Raw genomic sequence first — 19,628 nt, 5'->3', positions numbered from 1 at the left:
TACAAATCACGTGACACACGACGCGGAAGTACCTCGGTCTCCATTCATGCTCCATATCAAATATCGAACTACTTTGATTGTTGTTGATTTCTTCGTTTTTCAGCGATGCTTCCAGGAGCTGCAGTTTTCCACTTTCTCTGGGAAATAAACTCTGGAGCCTTGAAGGAAGGTGAATCGGTGAGAGTATTTGGCAGGTGAATTTATGACTCAAACAGCATCAGCAGTTTGTGAGATGTTATCCCAGAAATCATTTTATATATAAACGATATTTTAGGTATAACACCTCGTGACAAGTGTAACGCTAGTCTGTCATTAAAATCAATTTGTGGAATTACGATATAACCAAAGGTGCTAAGTACTGGTGCATTACAAAAAGTTAGAAAATCATGTAAAAGTTCTGTGATTTCAGTCATGAAGTGAAACGTCCACATATTCTAAATTCATCATTACAAAGTGAGATATATCAAGACTTTTTTTTTTTATTTTAACCTTGATTACTACGCCTTCCAGCTCACAACAATCAAAAATCCACTATCTTAAAATATTAGAATATCTCTAAACATCAGTCCTAAAAAAGTCTTGTGTCTCTCATCTTTCTCTTGACATTTTTTTCCCAGAGATTCTCTATGGCAGTGGTTGTCAACGTGGGGGACAGGGCCCCCTTGGGGTTGCAAGACAATCAGAGGGGTCACCAGATGCCTTAAAAAACAAGAATATTATAAATGATTTCAAACTGCATGTTGTACCCATTTTTCTGAACATATATGACCACTATTTAACCACTTTTCCTGCCCAATTTTGACAATATCATTTGCTACTTTTTAAAAAAATCAATTATGCAGTAATTTTTGCGTCTTTTTACCAGTTGTGTTTTCATCACTTTTTTCCATCAATGTTTTCCACTTTAAATCTATTTCTGCCACTTTTTAATTCCATGTCACCACCTTTTGGCCAATTTCTTACACTTTTAGCTTTTTGTGTCACTTTTTAACTCTGTCCACCACTATATCTGCCAATTCTTGCCTCTTCCAAGCCCATTCTTGACACTTTCTGCCTATTGTTGCTTCTGTTAACCGATTATTGCCACTTTTAACTCCTTTTCACCTCTTTTACAACCATTTTAACCAAATTTCACTGTTTGGTATGCCCATTTTTGCCAGCTTAACCCATTTCTGAAGATTTCAATGCTGCCTCAGGTATTCCATTTTGCCAGTTTAAACCAATTTCCCCCTCCTTTTTAATCCCATTACACCACCTTTTTTGTCAATTTTTGCCATTTTAAGCCAGTATTTCTGTTATGAATCACTTTTTACCACTTTTCTGCCTGTTTTTGCCACTTTAATCCAATTTTATGCCACTTTAAACCCATTTCTGCCCCCCGATCCCATTTTACCACATTTTTGCCAATTTTGCAATTTTTACCAGTTTTAGCCCATTTTAATTCTGTTTTTAAGAAAAGGGATTTACATTTTTAAATGGCTATATACTATGGCACAAATGAATTAAAAAGATATTTGTTGCTCTGATAATAGTGTTTGTCATTTGGGTAAAAAAATGAAATATAGATATCACAGCTTAACCATGATTTTGGTGACTCCATGGGCACCCAGTGTGGCAGGGCCCAAGAAAGCTCCCCCCCGTTGATCACCCTTTATGGACAGCCTTGTCTGCACATGTCTATTCTTGATGCATGGCTGTGTTCAACCACCTTTAGGTACAGTGGGGATGTGTACCTTTTCTTATCACATTTTTCCTTTCAGTCAACTTTCCATGAATATGCTTTGATAAGTCACTGAAAACAGCCTACCCCTTCAGTATTGACCATCTGTGGCTTACCCTCCTTCTTAAGGGTGTCAATGATTGTCCTCTGGACAAAAGTCAAGTCAGCAATCTTCCCTATGGTTGTGGTTGTGTGTACTGGCCCAGAGTCAGAGAATGAAGGTAAAGGAAACCTCTGCAAATAGGACATTTCCTCAATATTCCAAAATTTTAAGATAGTGGATTTTTTTTAACTTATGTGAGCTTTAGGCCTTAATAATCATATGTATTAGCCGTCATGAAGTGTCTCTTGTCCAATCAGAATACTTGGCCAGATGTAACTGTTGCATAAGACCTAGTTATATTCACCTTAACAAACGTGACATACTGGCATTGTGATTAAATGACAGCAAAACATGAAATTTTGGTTCTTTGTCCACCTCGATGACAACAATCATATTTGAGCCTGACCCTGTGATACAACAGAACAACATTGGGCGTTATACTTATCTGTTCAATTTTGCAGACTCTCCTGCTATCAACCTGAGGAGTCGAGGGCTACACTGTCAGCTCAGCATGCTTCAAAAGAGCACCAGGTAGTTGTCCACACGCTGTATGTGGAGCCCTTTGACCCAATAATTGGAGCTCAGTATATTGCTTTGGGTGAAATAGAAAATGCCGAAGGTAAGAAAAGTCATCTATTTCAAATTATGAACAGGAAATATATTCAGTAGTATTGTGTGTTTTACAAACATCGGTTTTGTGTTTTTCTGTGGCCAAGATATTTGTCAAACAAGAAATGGACTGGATGGCAAAAAAAAATAAAGCAACCATGTGTTAAAATATAATATGGATATTCTACTGTTTAAAAACAGTCATGTCAAGATACGCTCATCTAATATAATCTTTATTGCTTCACTTTTTAAAAATACACTCAGGAGAGTAGCTTTTAACATCTGTCTTCACCTTTATCATCTCTCCTGCCAGATGTCGGCGCGATGGTTCGTGCTCGTGTGTTCAACTGTGTCGATGGAGTTAACGTTGCCCTTTTACAGAAAGCCATCAATGAGCAAAGAGGCTTCTTCAGGGAGAGGGAACAGAAACAGGGTGATGCTGCACAACTTCAACATGTCACCTAACATCTGCAGGTGATATGTTCATTAAGTTTCCCATGATTCTCTGAGTATCAGGAGAAAGGCACCGCCTCTGAAGCTGTTAGATAAGCTGCACTAGAATGGTCTTACTTAAGTCCCATCTGCCTTTAAGACTGTTTAGTTACGTGTGCATCACACCAGGATTGTTAAGTTTGTTTGAATATTTCATCATAACAGCATTCAAAGGTTTGACACATTTTGATGACTTTATTTTTTTCCTGTTTAGGTCATAAGCAATGAACATTTTGTTTGCTTTCATGGCTTATGACACAGAGTTTGAGTCATTTTTTTATTTTTTTAAATGTTAATGTGTGATATAAAAAAATGCACTAAGGTATCAAAGGCATAAGATGTATTGTTGTAACCGCAAACACATCAAAGGTCATGCTTTTTTCTAATTAAAAAAGAACTATCAAACCTGCCTTCTTCCTCATTTCTCAGGGTACAAAGTCTGTCTCCAACTTCAGATACCATGATATTTTAATGGATGAATAGCTTTTACTTTGTGTATTGAACAGTTGGTAAAAGATTAAACCGATATTGTATTTTAAGTTCAGAATTAAATTCTCTTTCTTTTGAAATAGAGACCAGACACTTGTATATCTGTGGTGGACTACAATGATGTTTCAAAGCTAACAAGCTCTGCATACTGTGTGTCGTAAGCTCTGAAGTCCATCACCAGTTTTAAACTACATCACTACAGGAATGTAGAGCATGTGCCTCTGTGACTCTTTTCATGCCATGACTGAAAAAAGGAAAAAATAAGGGTGAGATAAACATACATAAAACCTAGCTAGTGTTGAGATGTAAGACTCAAGAATGAATTTATTACACAAATAAATTGACATTTTTCTACAAAGATGCCATTCATATCATAGAGGTGACGAGAAGATCATACGGCATATGATTTATGTGATTTAGTGTCAGTCCTTATGATGTTTCATGCATATAGCTACCCATAGGATCCTGTGGTTAGATGCAAGAAGCTTCAAGTTGAAGCACCTCTCTAAAAACGGTGTTTCCCTTCAATTTGTTCCAAAATGTCTCCACAATTTTGCGTTGCATTGCATTTCTTTCTATCAGGACTCAGGAGTTTTGGAAAAACTTTGGCTCACACTTTAGTCATGCTAAAAAATTTTGTGCAAAATTTTTCATTTTCAGTGAGCTCTCCACGTTTTACCATTTTGAACAGGAATGAGGAATTTCAAACTGAACTCACACAAATTTGAGCCAGCTCCCTGGGCTACTCTGAGAAGTCAGAAATGAATCAAGCATAACATTCAACCACTAAAACACATTTTTTTTTGTTCAGGAATGCAAGTAAATAACTGTAATTTCACATATTAATCAAGAAATATTAATGTGCTTTACTATTTTTTCAGTGTTTTTGTAAATCAGTAAATTTGAAATTTCATGGATAACAATAATAATTATATTTTAGCAATAAAAATATAATTTGGGTTAAAGAACTTCTACATATTGGTGTATTAACCATTGCAGAAACATAAAAAATGATTTTGGTAATTACCAATGCTGTTAATTTAGGGCAGCTGTGGCATAAACCTTACTTTGGTTAGGGTTAGGGTGGTCTTATAAATTTGTTAAGCACTCTCTCTCTCTCTCTCTCTCTCTCTCTCTCTCTCTCTATCTATCTATATATATATAATTTTTTAATACCCAAATGTAACTTTATCTAAATTGATTTTTAAGACAGAATAAAATCTTTACACATGTTAAGCTGCAAAAAATGTTTTAATGCTCTTTTTTCAAATATATTCATTTTCAAAAGATCTTATCAAAACATAAAATAGCTACAGGCTACCTTGTTGATAACAAAATGGCTTGTTCTCACATTTTCTGCGTTATTTAATTGTTTTTTGGGAGAACAGCCCATTTGAAAAGAAACTTTTTAGGTTTTGTTTTTTTTTTAAAACTCTTAATCATTTAACAATAAAAGTGGTGCATACAGGATATAAACCCACAAGCAACAGCAGTTGCAGAAAAGCACAAAATTATGAAAATAACTGTAGAACATGTTCATATGATTCCAAAAATAACAGATTTTCTGTTTCAGTTGGGTATTGAGAATTCGGTTGTAGTCTTCCTCTTAAACTAAGTGTTGAGAAAGTCCCATGTACCTTATTTTTATTTAATATCTTAATACAAGTAAGAGAGTCCATGCATTTTATCCACTATAATTTAAGTTTATTGATTTTTTTTAAATCTTCATAAAGTATCAAACAAGAAACAAGAAGTTTAAAGTGAACAATGTCAAGGGTAGCCCATGAGTAATACAGAATCAAATCAATCTTAGTAAAAAGCATTGCACCTTGTCCCAGTGTCCCACATAACACAATAATATCACAGATAATCAGCATTTATATTCTCTGCTTTTTAAATTAAATCAAAAAACATCTGCCCACATCAAACATGTTGGGTAAACAAAGGTAGCTCAGCGGCGATCATTCTGGCAGACAGAAAGCTGTGTGGCTGAAGACTTTTCCTGAGTCATCATGTACATTGTAAAATATGTGTTTAGAATGGATTTCTCAAAATATAAAAATACATTTTTTAACCACACCACTCAGATAACTCCAAGTATGTCATAAACAACACTAAAACCTTGCATATCTATTGGAGTTGTAACCAGACTCTTTGGAGGAGGCAGGCAGCATTGGTAGGCCTGACGACGGATCTTTCTTACAGCGATCCAGAGCTTGTTTGTAGCTGATCTTCTCCTTTGTGACTGGGTCTATAATATCCTTGATGTGAGTCGACTCTGCTTGCAGCTCCCTCATCATTGTACTGTCGATCATTTTTGAGGAGAAGGCGTCCATGATGCTCATTCTGCGGCCTGTGTTTGGATTTACCAGGCCTCCAGTTGCGTGCTGTGCCTCCATTAAGTGAATGACATTGTCCTTCGGCATCCAGCCTTTCTGGACAGCCTCCCCCAGTGACAAACACTCTCTGGTCATGGGGTCTTCAACCCCAGAAAAAGCTTTTTGAGCATTCAGTAGGCGCTGGATTTGACTCTCTTCAACAAGGCCTCTGGCTGCAGCCTTGTGAACTGTGCATCTCTCATTGCTGTTGATGTCAATGATGCCGCCTGTCGCCGCCTGAGCCTCTAGAATTTTTTGGGCTGAAGTGGGATCTATCAGTTTGCGCAGAGTGGCACTGCGTATTGTATAGCAAGTGTCGGTGTTTGTATCTATTACCCCAGCAATGGGGTTGACTTCTTTCACGGTGGAGAGGTCTGGGGGGGACGGTTTGGCCTTTGAGGGGATTGAGTTGAACTGAGGTTGCTTCTTCTTGTCGCCTGCAACCAGCAAGGCGAACTCAGAGATGGGGATCTTGCCCTGTTTGTACTGCTGAAGATGATAATCGGTCAGCCTGCCTTCCTTCAGGGCATCTTTGATTGAATATTGTTTTCCACTCTTGCGATCCTGTAGTACAGATATTTCCCCATCAGGTCCCATGGAGGTGATCTCCTCCCAGTCACACTCTAGCTCCTGCAGACTCATGTACTGGGACCGATCAATCAGGCCCTGTAGGTAGGCATCATATGGCGACATGTCTTTGCCAGTTTCTGGATCCAGGATGGTGATTTTGGTGGAGACATTGGTCTCTTTGGTCCTTGTCTCTGCGAGCTCCTCTTTCTGAAGGCTCATCAGAAGGTCCCGTATAGTGCTGTCCTTTATATGGATCTTGTCTTTCTCATCCAGGATCTCCCTCTCCAGGCGCTGGGTTTCAGTCCCCAACTTGAGGCTCTTCTGCTTGTTAAACTGCGTTCTCTCACTTATTAGTCGGCTCTGCTGCTGGAACGACAGGCTAGTGTCGTGTTTCTTGGCCTCCAGTGTCCTGAACTCTCGCGTGAGATTGTCCTTCTCCCTCAGGAGAGCATCTCTGTTCAGAGTGAGTGTGGTCTCCTCTCTTGAAGAGCTGGACTTAGTGCTCATCAGAAGGTTGATCTTATCATTGAGACGCCTGATTTCATCTTCAACGTCCTGTCTGGAAAACTTACACTGAGATACCTGTTCCCTCAGTCGATCTCTCTCTGCTTCCACAGCCTGGTCTTTCTCAACACGGACAACCTCTTTGTAGACTGTCTTCTCCCCAGACTTCTCTCTCTGCAGGATCTCCAGCTTTAGAGTTAAACTACGTATCTCTCTCTCTAGACGCAGGATATCACTGGTTGCCTTGTCAAAGTCCGACCGAAGTCCATTTGTCATCCTGTCTAGTTTCGGGTCTCTTTCAACCTTCAGTACCTCCTCAACAATGATACTTTCCTCAACAGGAGGTGGAGCATTTTCCAGCTGTGTGATGCGCAATCGAATCTCTCTGAGTTCAGACTCAGCTTGGACCCTCTTTTGGCGCTCATCGCTCTCTCTGAGAAGCCTCACTTTATCTTCAACCTTTGTTCTCTGCTGCTGCAGCTCAAGCTCCAGTTGACGTCTGTTCTTTAATTCCTCATCCAGGGTCCTGCTGAGCCTATCATGCTCGACCATTTGCCGTGGATCTTTCTGTAAGCGCACAACCTCCTGCATGACCACTTTTTCCTCAGGCTTCTGTCTCTCCAGCAGGATGTACTTGTTTTGCAGATCAAACACCATCTCTTCAACGCCGCGCCTCAGCTGTGCTTCCTCCCGCACATCTTTTCTCAGACGGTCTGCTTCTTTTTCCAACAGAGGATCAGGTTCATACTTTATGACTTCTCTGGTGACCAGTTTGGTCTCTACCTTGGACTTTTCAGCCTTCAACTCATCTCTTTCCCTCCTGAGTCTAATCACCTGGGCCTGGAGGGTATCATATGTAGAGTGTAAATTGTTCACCTGGCTGTTAAGCCTCTGAATCTCCCGTTCATTTTCAGGACTTCTTTCCTCCCTCACCACCTCTTGGAGAACTTCCTTCATCTCCACTTTGGGTTTCTCAGCATTAAGGATATTTACCTCAGATGTGATCTGGATGATATCTCTCTCCAGATCAGAGCGCTGTTTGCTTGAATCTTGTATGTCCTTCCTGAGCCGCACTATTTCTACCTCAGTGTTTGGGTCTATCCTGTAGATCTCATTGACAATCTCCTTCACCTCTACTTTTGGCCTCCAGGTTTGAACTTCCCTGTAACGACTGTGAAGCTCCATCACCTCTCTGGACAAAGAGTTGTTTTCAATTCTCTCTTCCTCAATGCCTGTTCGAATCTTGCCTGATTCAGAGATGAGCTCAGGGTCTTGTTCAACCTTTTTTACTTCCTTAGTGACAACTCTAGGCTGGATGTTAGGAATTAATCTCTCCAGTGAATTGATCTGGCTCCTTGTTTGGAAGATTTCATCGTTGATAAGCTTGACCTTGTTGCTCTCATCAGAAATTTCGGTCTCGAATGATTGCACTGCTCTCAACATTTCTGGGTCCTTCTCCACCTTCACCACTTCCTTCTTGACCACCCTCTCTTTGATCGGTGGTTGCTTCTGCTGGAGAATTGATACCTCTGTCTTCATCTGAATTTGCTCCCCATCTCTCACTCTGATTTCATCTCTCATCCTCGATATTTCGTCTCTCATCTTTGCAGCCTCTATATCCAGCTGAGGATCTTTCTCAAACTCTGTCACCTCTCTGGTCACCAGTTTGGGTGGAGTGTTCTTCAAGTTTTCTTCCACAATGGTGATTTTTTTGTTGAACACCTCAACCTCAGTATGGATGCTGCTACGCTTCAAAGACTCTTCATTCAATGCTTTCTGCAGATCGGCCAAGTCACTTTCCAGTTTAGGGTCACGGTAGTACTGCAGTACTTCTTTCTCCTCCACACGCTCCACTCCTCTGCGACTTTTCAATGACAACAGCCTGTCTTTATAGGTTCTCAGTTCAATTTGAGCCCGGCCAGACCTCTCCTTCTCCTCATCAAGCTCTTTCATCAGAGAATTTAGCTCCAAAGTACTTCTCTGCTGGCTTTCTACCTGCTGCTGCGCCATCACTGTGACTTTCTCTTCATTCTGTAGCAGAAAATACAAGTAAATCAAATTAGGTATTTTGTTTTGTAGCCAGACTTTCATAAATGCATGTCAAAGTAGAGATTAAACAGTGCTTTTTAGTTAAATACATGTTATCTTACTTGTAATATAAGATTCTTAGCCAATCCCATCTGCTTTTGTTTTTGTGAATTTTCAGCAGATGCTTCAGCAAGACGGTTGACCAGAGCCTTTTCCTGTTTTAAGAAAAAGAGACAAAGCAAACTGAACACTACTGATATTTTATTAAATGAAATAAAAATGTATGTTTAAAATTAGGAATTTAAAGTAACCTCTTTCTGAACAGCTTCACTTAATGTGGGCAAGCGAGGTTTCTTTGCAATCGTAGCTCCAGAGTCCTCTAGTGTGCTGTTGTATTTGTCAACATTCGATTCATATTCCTGTCAAAAAATGTGTGTAAAATCAGGTTCACTTGCTATACATTTGCTACTAATATAGATAGTATGTAACTATATATATTTTCATTAATATGAGCCTTACGTCAAGCAGACTTTGAACGTCACGTGACAGGTCAGTCACTCTGTCCATGTCGTTTCCCTTCCTCTTCAGGTCATCCACCACCCTCTGTTGTAAATTTGAACAAACATTCATAATTTTAAATTTTTAAATTATAAAGAGATAGCAAAGAGATTAAGAAAAAAGAAGGTCCTGTTTTTAAAGGAGGAAAACATTTGAAAAAAAAATTTTTTTTACCACCTTACATTTGTGTACAGTCTCACCTCTTGAGACCTCTGTTTGGCAGAGATCTGAGACGCATCGTCGCCAGGGTTAATCTGGTTATTCGGCAGGTTTTCAAGGAAGGAGGTCAGGGATTTGCTTGTGTTCTGGAACTCCTGGTTTTTGGTTCCAGCTTCTTGTAAGATGCTTTCTCTGTGGCAATTAATTAACATGACAGAAATTTAAGGATATTGTATAGTTCTGGACTTTGGTAACTAGAATTCAGTGAGCTGTTGTTTAGCACGGGCATTAGTCCTTTCCTAAATTTCAGTTTCAATCTGCAGTTAAATTAGCTCACAACTTATGTCTCACCATGCACCATTCCAAAAAATTATGTAATACAAAACATTATGTCAGCGGTGCATACAGCTTTTATCATGTGCAGTCAATTAGGTCTCATTTTAAAACCCAGATTCTGCAAAATAATGAAAACACTTATTGAGCCAAACTTACAATGGATTATTTTAACCTAATTGAACCAATTGATTTTCATACATAACTTCAAATAGACAAAATCTTTTCTAAGTTGCTAAGACTCTGGTTCTTACCTTTCCTTCAGCTGGTTAGCCACATTAGCGTAACGTGTCTGCAGCTGCTTGACCTCTGTTCTCTGGCGCTGGATATCAGGGCAGTACTCCTGGTAACCTTGCTGCAGAGAGCTGCACAGTTGCTCTGTGGCCTCCAGATCTTGACTCAGCTTCTTCATGTCATCCTGAGCTGCTGTCACAGCCTTTCGCTGATACTGAACACAGCAAAGGGGAAAGTTTAAACAATTTAAGGAGCAATTTAAAATCTACCAAATCTTAGAAGAGTTGATAAGAGAAAAGAACTCCTTGTATGTGGTAAAGTTTTACAGATTTACCCACCTGGATGTCATCAGCGCGGGCTTGGATTGCATTTGGTACATCAGGGATTGGAGCATCATCGCTCAGCTTTTTCTCAAATCCAGAGACAAGGCCGTCCACCTTTTTAATCTGATTCTCCAGGTTGAGAGATGCATTTGCCCTGAAGAATGATACATTTATGTTCAGTGAATTGAGATCACAAAATAAAGAGGATCATATTTTAACAGGATTTTAAGCAATGTAACATGCAACTGTTTGTATGTATGCAGCTAGTCAATCCATACTCACTTCTTGCTGTAGAGGTCGGCGAGGTCTGCGATGCTGGCATGCTTATTATTGGCAGCGCTCAGCTTGAGCGGCAGTCCAGAGGACAAACCACTGGGGTCCTTGGACAACAGAGGCTGCAGATCAGCCTGAGCAGCCTGCTTCTGCTGCTCCAGAGCCTTCAGATCTCTGGCAGCTTGCTGTAAAAGACACATGAAGAGATTAATACAATAATTACCGGCTGATTCAAATTAAAAATAGGTGATTGTTAGATAAGAATTAATGCTTCCATGCAATCACCCATCACCAAAATGTGGTCAATACTCTAGTGTCTGCAGCTCAGAGAAGCACTATGTGTAGTGTAATGACATCAGCTGAATAAAGTACCAGCCAATAAGTAGTATACACATCAGCATTCACATGAATGTTTTAGCTAGCTAAATATCTATCCTATGTTATAATGACACGACTTTCACACAGCAGGTAATGTGTGGGCTCTGATGGAAAACAAAACCACGCTAACATTTAGTAAATAAGTGGTTTCACACACTTTTTAACTGGATCTTAATAGCTTAATAGGTGAATCCATGTCAATATGCCAAAAGTTACAATATAGGTGATTTGTGTGAAAACAATCTTACTGGTCCTGCTCCTTCTGTGTGGCTTTGTCTTCTCTTACCTCCTGTTCTCTCAGCCTCTTGGCAAGATCTCCAGCCGGGTCACTGCGGCTCAGGGGAGCTCGCATCCGGCTCAGCATGCTCTCCTCAGCGTTCGCCAGGTCGTCATCCAGCTTGTCCAGCTGCTGGGCCAGAGCCGTGGTTTTGGGATCCGGTGGGACAGAAGACGGTGGGGCTGAGGGAAATAATAAAGATTTAACTGAATGGAAAAGAGAGTCTGGAGTAACTGGAAGATTGAAAAAAAAAACATGCATTCTTCTAAGTACACGTTATCTATTTATTTTTTTACTCTACTGTTGTTCTTTAAGTGTGTATTTTAATCTCTGCCTGACTTTCAATGTGCTAGTGAGCAACTCTGTGACACTACTGTCTCTGACATCCTGCTTCTACTGTTTGTTTGTAAATGTGTGTTCAGTTCAAATAAACTGCAAAACGGAATTGTTCTTTGAGCTAAATAAAGTTGTCCAAATCTGAATCAGAAAAAAAATGTGTCAAGGGTGCTTTTTGGAATGGCAAATGGCAATCCAAAGGAGAAAAACAAATCAAAATAAGGCAATCCTTTTAATTAAAGTCCTTAAATCAGATGAATTACCCTAAAAAGGGAAAAACCATGGACGACTTATGTCAGGAACAAGATGAGTGACAACCAGGGTTATTAAATTAACTAAAACTTACAAAATAAACACAACTAAAATAAAAACAAGACTTAACCGAGACTTAACAAGACTTAATGAGACTTAATGTTAGATATTTCTAACTTGTTTTTTTTTTCACTCTTTGTTTTTATCTGTTTTGTGCGGAATCCTTGGGTGTTTTGAAAGGTGCCAATATCAATAAAATTTATTATTATTATTATTATTATTATTATTATTATTAATAATAATAATAATAATAATAACCAAAAAATTAAAACACACCAACCTTTTGTGTGCTTACAAAACTAATGAAAATAAAACCAATGAAAAAATACCCTTAGTTTAGTATTGACACAACACACTGACTGACCTGTACACACCAGCATGCGGAGTGTATAGTTATCTGATTTGATTGAAGGAGTCTTCACACAACAGCAATGTTAGGTCTTGAGTTGTATTCAAACATCAAATTTGAATTTAAAAAAAAGTGAAGAGAAGCCTGTTTGACCCTTTTTGGTTTTGCCCCTGACAAGTATCCCATATTACTGAAAAACTAAAACACTAAAACTAATAAAACACTAAACAAAATTAAGCATTTTCTAAAAACAAAAACTAAACTAATAGAACAGCAGTAATTAAAAAAAACTAAACTAAGATTAAAAATAGAAAGTGAAAAATAAATGCAAATAAAAACTAATGAAAAATCCCCAAATTTTATAACCTTACACATTGAATACAATAAAATTAATTCAAAAGGAATTAATCCATTGTAGCATGAATCTGAATCTGAGGTTGCAACAAGCTGTATGCTATAAAGGAGAAGGCTGGGGTGGAGGAGGTTAAGTTTTGCCAGTAACAGCAGCAGTTGTGCATCAGCACTACTGCAAACAGGGATAAGTGAGAAGTATTTAAATACACTGCTGTGTTGAAAGAGCAGTATTAATTCGGATCAGCAGGCCATCAGCTGATCACAGCTAGGCCTATGTGTCCTGCATAAACTAACGCTAAGCTTCATTGGTTGGTCTGATTGGGGGATAAAAATGAAAAACTTGTTGTAATGGCCTCAAATATTTTTATGGTTACAGAACCAGTGTTCAAAATAATAAAGATCTTTAATATTTTTATTTAGAGATAATAACCTGATTGTACGGGCCTGGAGAGGGTTGATTTGTGATTCTTTAGGGAAGAAGCGAGAGCAGCGCGTCTCTTCTTGATGTCTGCCAGTTCACCTCCCAACCTGATGAGTTCATAAACAGAGAAGGATGGTAGAAATACAAATTAATGTCACATTCTAGCATTGCTTGATGTAGCTCCTTCTTATTGCTCTACTTACAGGTCCACTTTGTCGATGGCTTCTGGATCAGGTGGAGGTATCAGAAAGCAAACTCCTGGGAAGGTTCTTGTCACCCCATCATTGGAGGTAATGTTCCAGTTCTCAGGGTCTGAGTTTGACCTCAGGGTGACCTTCTCCCCTCTGGCCAGAGAGGCCTAAAGAATAAAGACAATTATGGAACATCTTCACCATGTATCTCTAGGATATGTTACAGCTCTTAACTCCTGACATAGGCCAAATTATAAATAGTTTTACCTTATCTGTCTCCCAGTCACACAGGGACTCCAGCGTGATGGGCCTGTTGGGCGCACTGCGTCGCAGCTTCAGGGGAACGATATTTGTGCTGCGTCTCCTCAGGTCAGCCAGCGCCTGCTCACTGTTCTGTACGGTTTTCTCCTCCGCCTGGGGAGCAAACACAAAGAAAATCAAATACAAATCCTCATCTCATGCATTATCCTCAAGCTTATCCCAAGTGTAAGTAAACATTTTTATCTCTATGATAGAGGAGGTCAGAGAAACCCAGAGCCCCAGAAGAATTTCATTAATGAATAAATATTTGTGTTTTTGCTGTATTTTGTACTTTAGAGCAGTGGGAGTAACCTATTATGACTGCTCTCTCAATGGTAGGTGCATGTCTGTCCTGAGCATTGTCTTGTAATAAAGGAGTCCCATTTTTATAACAGTGAAAGTCTCTCTTTACCTCGAGCTTCAGGAGTGTCTCTGAGTTGCTCTGTTGGCTGACGACTTTTGGGTCCAGGCTGTTGTTGAGTTTGGACAGCGTCTCTGACAGCTGCTCCGTCTCCATTTGGTACTAGGAAAGGCACAAGCACAAATATTAACAATTAAATTTTAAAGTACATAAAACAAACACTGTGGTAATGATTTGAAAGCTATTCAGTATTTACCCTTTTATATTCCTCAATATTGTCCAGGTGGGTCTCTTGACAGATGCAGAGGTTGAGAAATTTCTGCCACTCATTTCGTAGAGCATCTCTCTGAGCCTAGAAATATTATATGTTGAAACGTTAAAGTTAACTACCTCTAAAGTTAAGGACAGTGGCCTTTAAAGCCTGCTCTGTTAAAGGTGATGTACCTGGATGGTGGCGCTGGCAGGATGTTTCATTTCAACAAGCCTGTCCCCTTCATCCTGCAGTTTGTTCACCTCGTTCTCGTGGGACAGCAGGTTGTTGTTTTTAAAGTTCTGTTGTAGATATATTAACAAAAAGAAATCTTAAAGTTTAGACTCAAGATTGTTCAGGAGGGTATCTTTAACTGTTTTGAAAAAAGAACCCGTCAGTCCTGACCTCGTACTGCCTGCGGACGTCAGGTGGGTCCACCATGCGGTCGCTCCAGTCCTGGCTCTTGATCTTATCTTGTTCTTCTCCCAGGAAGGCCAGCTCCTTGTTGCAGCCGTGCATGTACTCATACAAACTGTTCAGGTAGTGCCGACGCCACTTTGAGTTATCCTGAAGAAAAAACAAATGAAACTTATTGCAACTGGAGCATCTCTAAACTGTACTTTCAGGCCTTCTGGCTCCTTTAATTCTAGATATTTATTGTAGAAAAAGGACTACAAAATCTAGCGCAAATGAATAAGATCCTTTGAAAAACACAGATGTGGAGGGAAATATATAAACCTTATTTAAAAAACGTACTTCCAGTGACTGTTAATTTATTTTCTTTGCTGTCAAAACATAAATCTTTCAAATAATACATTTCACTTTGTTGTGTTTCAGCTTTGCTCACCAGTAGATTGTTGTACTGCTTCCTCAGGGCTGTGTATTGCTCCTAAAAAACAACATACAGGAGATGAAAAGTTTTTCACCAGCTGATGATTGGTTGTGGATTTTTAAACTCCAAGGAGACCATTTTTTGTGTTTACCTTGCTGCCTGCTGAGCTGACACAGAGCTGTGCGTTGTAAGCCTCCACCTGTTTGTGCAGGATGTTATGAGCGGCCATCTGCTTCTCCAGTTCTGCCATGGTGGGGCCGTACTCCTCTGAGTTGACCTCTTTCTACAGAGGAAACACACACAGGAAGAGCACAGAGATAAAACTACCACTAGGGGGCAAACCTGACAGGTGAGACACCCTGTAAACGGATGTGTTTTGTAACAGGATTCACTGTGGTTTATATGTTTATTATAGGGAGGTGAAAGTCTCTAAAGCTGGAAACATGCACACAATGTTGAGTGGTGAACTTCTGATATTTCTGCATGCAGAGCAGGAGCAGATTTCTTCCAACAAACCATCTCCTTAATTTTAACTGAATTACTCATTCATAAACATTTCTCATTCACCGAATGCAAGTGTCCACTTGAAGTAGGCACTGTGTTTTGTAGCAAACATGACCAAACTGCAGGGGAAAAGTGTTTTCTTTCTTTCTTTCTTTCTTTCTTTCTTTCTGGGGGGTTAATATAGAGATTAAAAAAAAAAAGATAAAGTTAAAAAAAAAAAAAAATGTTTTTACCTGTTCTTGTAAATCACTTAAGATCTTTCAACGCAAACATGACATTCCAGTTTTGGCTTTCCCTGCTGCCATTTCCAGCACAATGTCCCTAGCTCTTCCTGTTAGTGATGGTGCTACTGCCAACGCTGCATCTTCTTATCCAAGTTGACTAGCTTCTAAATTTTGACCTAATTTATCCAGCTTTCATATGACTTCTTCGCACCAAACTGAGGTGGAACTTACTGACTGCCAGCGACCATCCTCTGCTACCAATGTTAGTTCAATAACTAGATGACAACTTTTTGTTGGATGTACTTCTTTTACTGGTGCCACTTATTCTGCTCAGACCACAGCGTTAGCTGCTGAAAGAGTGCCCTCTTTATCCCCTAATCAGAACAGGATATACCACTCAACACATTTAGTATGTCAACAGGTGGTGTTTGTGGGATAGAGTAAAAAAAAAAATTCAGGAGCTTGACACTCTGCTTGTGGTAGCTAAATAACAGAAATTGTGATGTATTTTCAGAGGGTCATTAATGGTTTTCATCTTTTTAGCAAACTAAAACATAATTTTATGAGTAAAAGTAGAGAAGCACTAAGAGAGCGCAGACCTCTGCCATTAGCCCTATCTCCCAATAATGAAGAATCCTTTAAAAACATTCCTGGATTCAAACGGTGATCACTCCCAAAATCTAATCCAAAGATTACTTCCTCCCGGGTGGGGTGGATACACAGTGAGGCAAAGCATTGGCTTCACTACGTATGGACTGTCATGGCGGAAGCACCCATGGTCTCACCGGATGATTGAAAGTCATGGCAGAGGGTGAATATTCCTCTATTCCTCCCAGCATTGTGAGTATTCTCGCTACAATTCACTGTCTTTCTCTCTGTTACGCTCTGACTCGTCTCCTCGACCGGGCGTGCGTCTTTCAAACTCTATAAACTCCAAAACTTTGGATAAGTTACTCATGTCTACCTTCTCCTGGTGTAAAGTGGTAACAGTGCAGCCCTATCTCACAATAGTACAGAATCCTTTTAAAAAATTCCTGGATCCAGACGGTGATCCAGATCAGTCCATAAATCTAATCAGTTCTTCCTGATGCCATTTCTGACATTTCCTGAAAATTTCATCAAAATGTGTCCATGACTTTTTGAGTTATGTTGCTAACAAACAAACAAACAAACAAACCCACCCAATCACATAACCTCCTTGGCGGAGGTAATAAATCGATACTGGATTGTTCGGTTGCATTACTTTCCAGGACTGAAGATTTTCTTAATCATCAACCCTGGAAAGTTCTTATATTTGACAGGTCAAAATTTCAGACAGTGCTATGGTTCTTACTTGCTTCTGGTTGAAAACTTTCCCCCACTCGATCCTGGGCATCAGTGACACGTCGTCAATCTGCTCATAGATATCTCGGTAGAAAACGCAGTCCTTCAGCCAGCGCTCATGGAGCTCTATGACACTGGAGGGCAGAGAAGACACAAAGTAACTCATATTATCAGAGACCGCACATGTGCGATAAAACTATAGTATGTATGACTGCAGAGTGAATTACTAATTAATAAGAACTTGAATCGAAGGAAAGACTTCAAACAAATCCTGAAAATTTCATATTAGCTTATTTTCAGCAGTTTTGACTTTACATTGTCTTTCTCTGTCATATTAATCTCTGCATGTTTTCATTGCAGTAAAGAGTTTCTAACAACCAAGTATCTTATTTCTGTAGTTCGAATGGAACATTTAACCTTGGTAAATATAAGCGTGAACTAGGGGACAGATTAATTATGTGCTGCAGGTATCACAAACTTTGATCACAATGAAAAGTTTATATGTTTCAGATCCTGATGCAATCACTTAAGCAACCGCAACATCTTTGATTTTTCTTTGTCATATTAAATCAGTATTAACTCACTCCCTCTCGATCTCTTTGGCCTGTGGGTGTTTGAGCTTCTTTGCTTTGTCGATGTCCAGGAAGAGATCTTTGAGCAGACCCTCAGCCTCCCCCAGTCGGTCTGAGATCTCTGCCTGATGCTCGAAGGGCTGTTCTTTCTTGTCATTTTCAGCATCCTGGATAAAGAATATATGATATTTTTTTATTTAGAGAGGGCTGCAAGTACTAGTGATGTTTTATTAGTGTTTTTAGCGTTTGTGCCTGGTTCTCACCACAACCAGCAGCTCCTCAGATCGGAGGATGTCCTTCTCCACCTGGTCGGCATTCTTTTGCATCTGATTGACCAATACCTGTAAATTGCTCGCCTGGGCCCTGCAGGAGGAGGAGAAGAGGTTAGAGAGGTAAGCATTTGAAGGCTTTCCTTTAACTATTGAATGCCATTAGGTTTCATTTTTTTATTTAAATAGGTCCTTATTTGTGATCTTTAATTGATCCTGATCTTTGTATCAAGGGCATAATAGTGTCTTAAATTTACATCTTGTTTAGGTAGACACACTAAAGGCAGAGTATTTTTGAATAACACAGAAAAATGTTACAAAAAAATGATGTTATTTTCCCCACTCAAGTTACATTTTTGATAACAAGATACAAGAAGGGCTGCCTGTTGGCACAGGAGTTAGCGCTGTTGCCTCATGAAAGAAAGCTCAAATCCCAGTAGGGCCGGGCCTTTCAGTGTGAAGTTTGCATGTTCTCCCTGTGCATGTGTGTCTTCTTTTTGGGTACACGCTCCATTGTGAGAGAACCCACACATCCTTGTTAGGTTGATTGATGACTCTAAATTGTCTGTGATTGTGGACATGACTGCTGGTTTTCTCTGTCAGCCTTGTGACTGACTGGAAACCAGTCCAAGCAAGATATAGTAAAACTGTTCAATATTTTTGGACAAAGCCTTGACCCTGCAAGGTTTTAAAACCTTACATTAAAAGACACAAGACATGATAAGATGCCCTTTACTATCAAAGATCCTTCCTTCCTCTTTAGCCTTAGAGTTTTGTCATGGCAATTTGTCAAGCACACATTCTCAAAGGTTATCAGGGTGGCACAGGGGCAGTCCCAAGCGAATTAGCTTCAACTTGCTGCCCAAGGAGCATTTTTAAAATTCTAACCATTCCTAGTGGCTGCCTGTGGTTTTCATGCAGTGTGCCACTCATTGTAAAGACATGCATGAGACAAAAGGTGGAAGAGATCCACTCAAATTGTCAGCAAAATATTTTCTACTTTTCAACACCTAAACTGTTAAATACAGCACTTATACTCTAAATTGTATTAGGAAGAGAGGAACAGATCTTCTCTCTTGAGCTTTTATACATAGAAACCAAAACTCTATACAAAAATTCTCAACAACAGACAAAAATAACATGACACTGCTATGTTAAATGTGTCAATGATTCCCTCGCTATGAATCTGTGCTACAAGGCTGATTTTACAACCTGAACACACCTCTTTCATTCAAACCATTAAACCTTCATCTGTAACTTAGATGTGTAACACGTCGATCGAAAGAATGTCGGCAAACCATCGGGGACCTCGCTGGTTAACTGACCCGCATACCAAAGCTTCCTCTGAGAGCAGAGTCATGTCTCCCTGAGGAGAAAACAAGCTAATGTCATGCCAGGGAGATTTATGAGGATAACAACAACCTAAATCTAAACCATCTTCTCACAGCTCTTTAATGATGGAGCAACAAGGGAATGCAGAGATACCGCCTCGCTCAGACTTACTCAGCTGGTTCTGCAGCCGCCCTGACAAAGGCCTTCCTCTTCCTGCTCACTCAGCAGGAGGGACAGGTATGCGCTACACACACAGAAACATACACCAGG

At 39.6% G+C, this 19,628-nt stretch overlaps 2 protein-coding genes across 3 annotated transcripts; one reads left to right on the top strand and one right to left on the bottom strand.

Annotated features, from left to right (window-relative positions):
- Positions 1 to 24: 24 nt before the first annotated feature.
- On the top strand, positions 25 to 3,329 carry ten1 (TEN1 subunit of CST complex). Of its 2 annotated transcripts, none has more exons than XM_041785745.1 (3): positions 25 to 194; positions 2,285 to 2,354; positions 2,746 to 3,329. In XM_041785745.1, exons 1-3 carry the CDS (start codon positions 106 to 108, stop codon positions 2,908 to 2,910), a joined length of 324 nt encoding a protein of 107 aa, XP_041641679.1. In that variant the 5' UTR covers positions 25 to 105; the 3' UTR covers positions 2,911 to 3,329. The 2 variants fall into 2 exon arrangements, with proteins under 2 accessions (XP_041641679.1, XP_041641678.1); XM_041785744.1 differs by having other exon boundaries at positions 2,285 to 2,442.
- Positions 3,330 to 5,100: 1,771 nt separating this feature from the next.
- On the bottom strand, positions 5,101 to 18,113 carry evpla (envoplakin a). Its single transcript, XM_041784499.1, has 21 exons — positions 18,021 to 18,113; positions 17,770 to 17,924; positions 17,196 to 17,319; positions 15,286 to 15,417; positions 15,150 to 15,191; positions 14,708 to 14,869; positions 14,497 to 14,604; positions 14,309 to 14,404; positions 14,104 to 14,214; positions 13,659 to 13,805; positions 13,404 to 13,558; positions 13,210 to 13,307; positions 11,438 to 11,610; positions 10,783 to 10,958; positions 10,516 to 10,654; positions 10,198 to 10,391; positions 9,652 to 9,802; positions 9,413 to 9,496; positions 9,205 to 9,312; positions 9,016 to 9,108; positions 5,101 to 8,896 (listed from the first exon to the last, which is right to left on the bottom strand). Exons 1-21 carry the CDS (start codon positions 18,081 to 18,083, stop codon positions 5,528 to 5,530), a joined length of 5,880 nt encoding a protein of 1,959 aa, XP_041640433.1. The 5' UTR covers positions 18,084 to 18,113; the 3' UTR covers positions 5,101 to 5,527.
- Between the last annotated feature and the right edge of the window lie 1,515 nt (positions 18,114 to 19,628).

This window comes from Cheilinus undulatus, linkage group 4 (genome assembly GCF_018320785.1).
Source record: "Cheilinus undulatus linkage group 4, ASM1832078v1, whole genome shotgun sequence".
NCBI classification, from domain to species: domain Eukaryota; kingdom Metazoa; phylum Chordata; class Actinopteri; order Labriformes; family Labridae; genus Cheilinus; species Cheilinus undulatus.
This window is presented reverse-complemented; position numbering and strand designations above follow the sequence as displayed.

Bases quoted from the DNA above. Each gene is read 5' to 3' on its own strand.
- evpla (XM_041784499.1), bottom strand. From the start codon at position 18,083: ATGCAAAAGAATGCCGACCAGGTGGAGAAGGACATCCTCCGATCTGAG. The intron at 14,870-15,149 runs GTGAGCAAAGCT...TTTTTTCTTCAG, and splicing joins AGCAGTACAACAATCTACTG to GATAACTCAAAGTGGCGTCG. The intron at 10,655-10,782 runs GTGAGTATGGAT...ATCATTCTTCAG, and splicing joins GCCGACCTCTACAGCAAGAA to GGCAAATGCATCTCTCAACC.
- ten1 (XM_041785744.1), top strand. From the start codon at position 106: ATGCTTCCAGGAGCTGCAGTTTTCCACTTTCTCTGGGAAATAAACTCT. The intron at 195-2,284 runs GTGAATTTATGA...TCAATTTTGCAG, and splicing joins TCGGTGAGAGTATTTGGCAG to ACTCTCCTGCTATCAACCTG. The intron at 2,443-2,745 runs GTAAGAAAAGTC...CTCTCCTGCCAG, and splicing joins TGAAATAGAAAATGCCGAAG to ATGTCGGCGCGATGGTTCGT.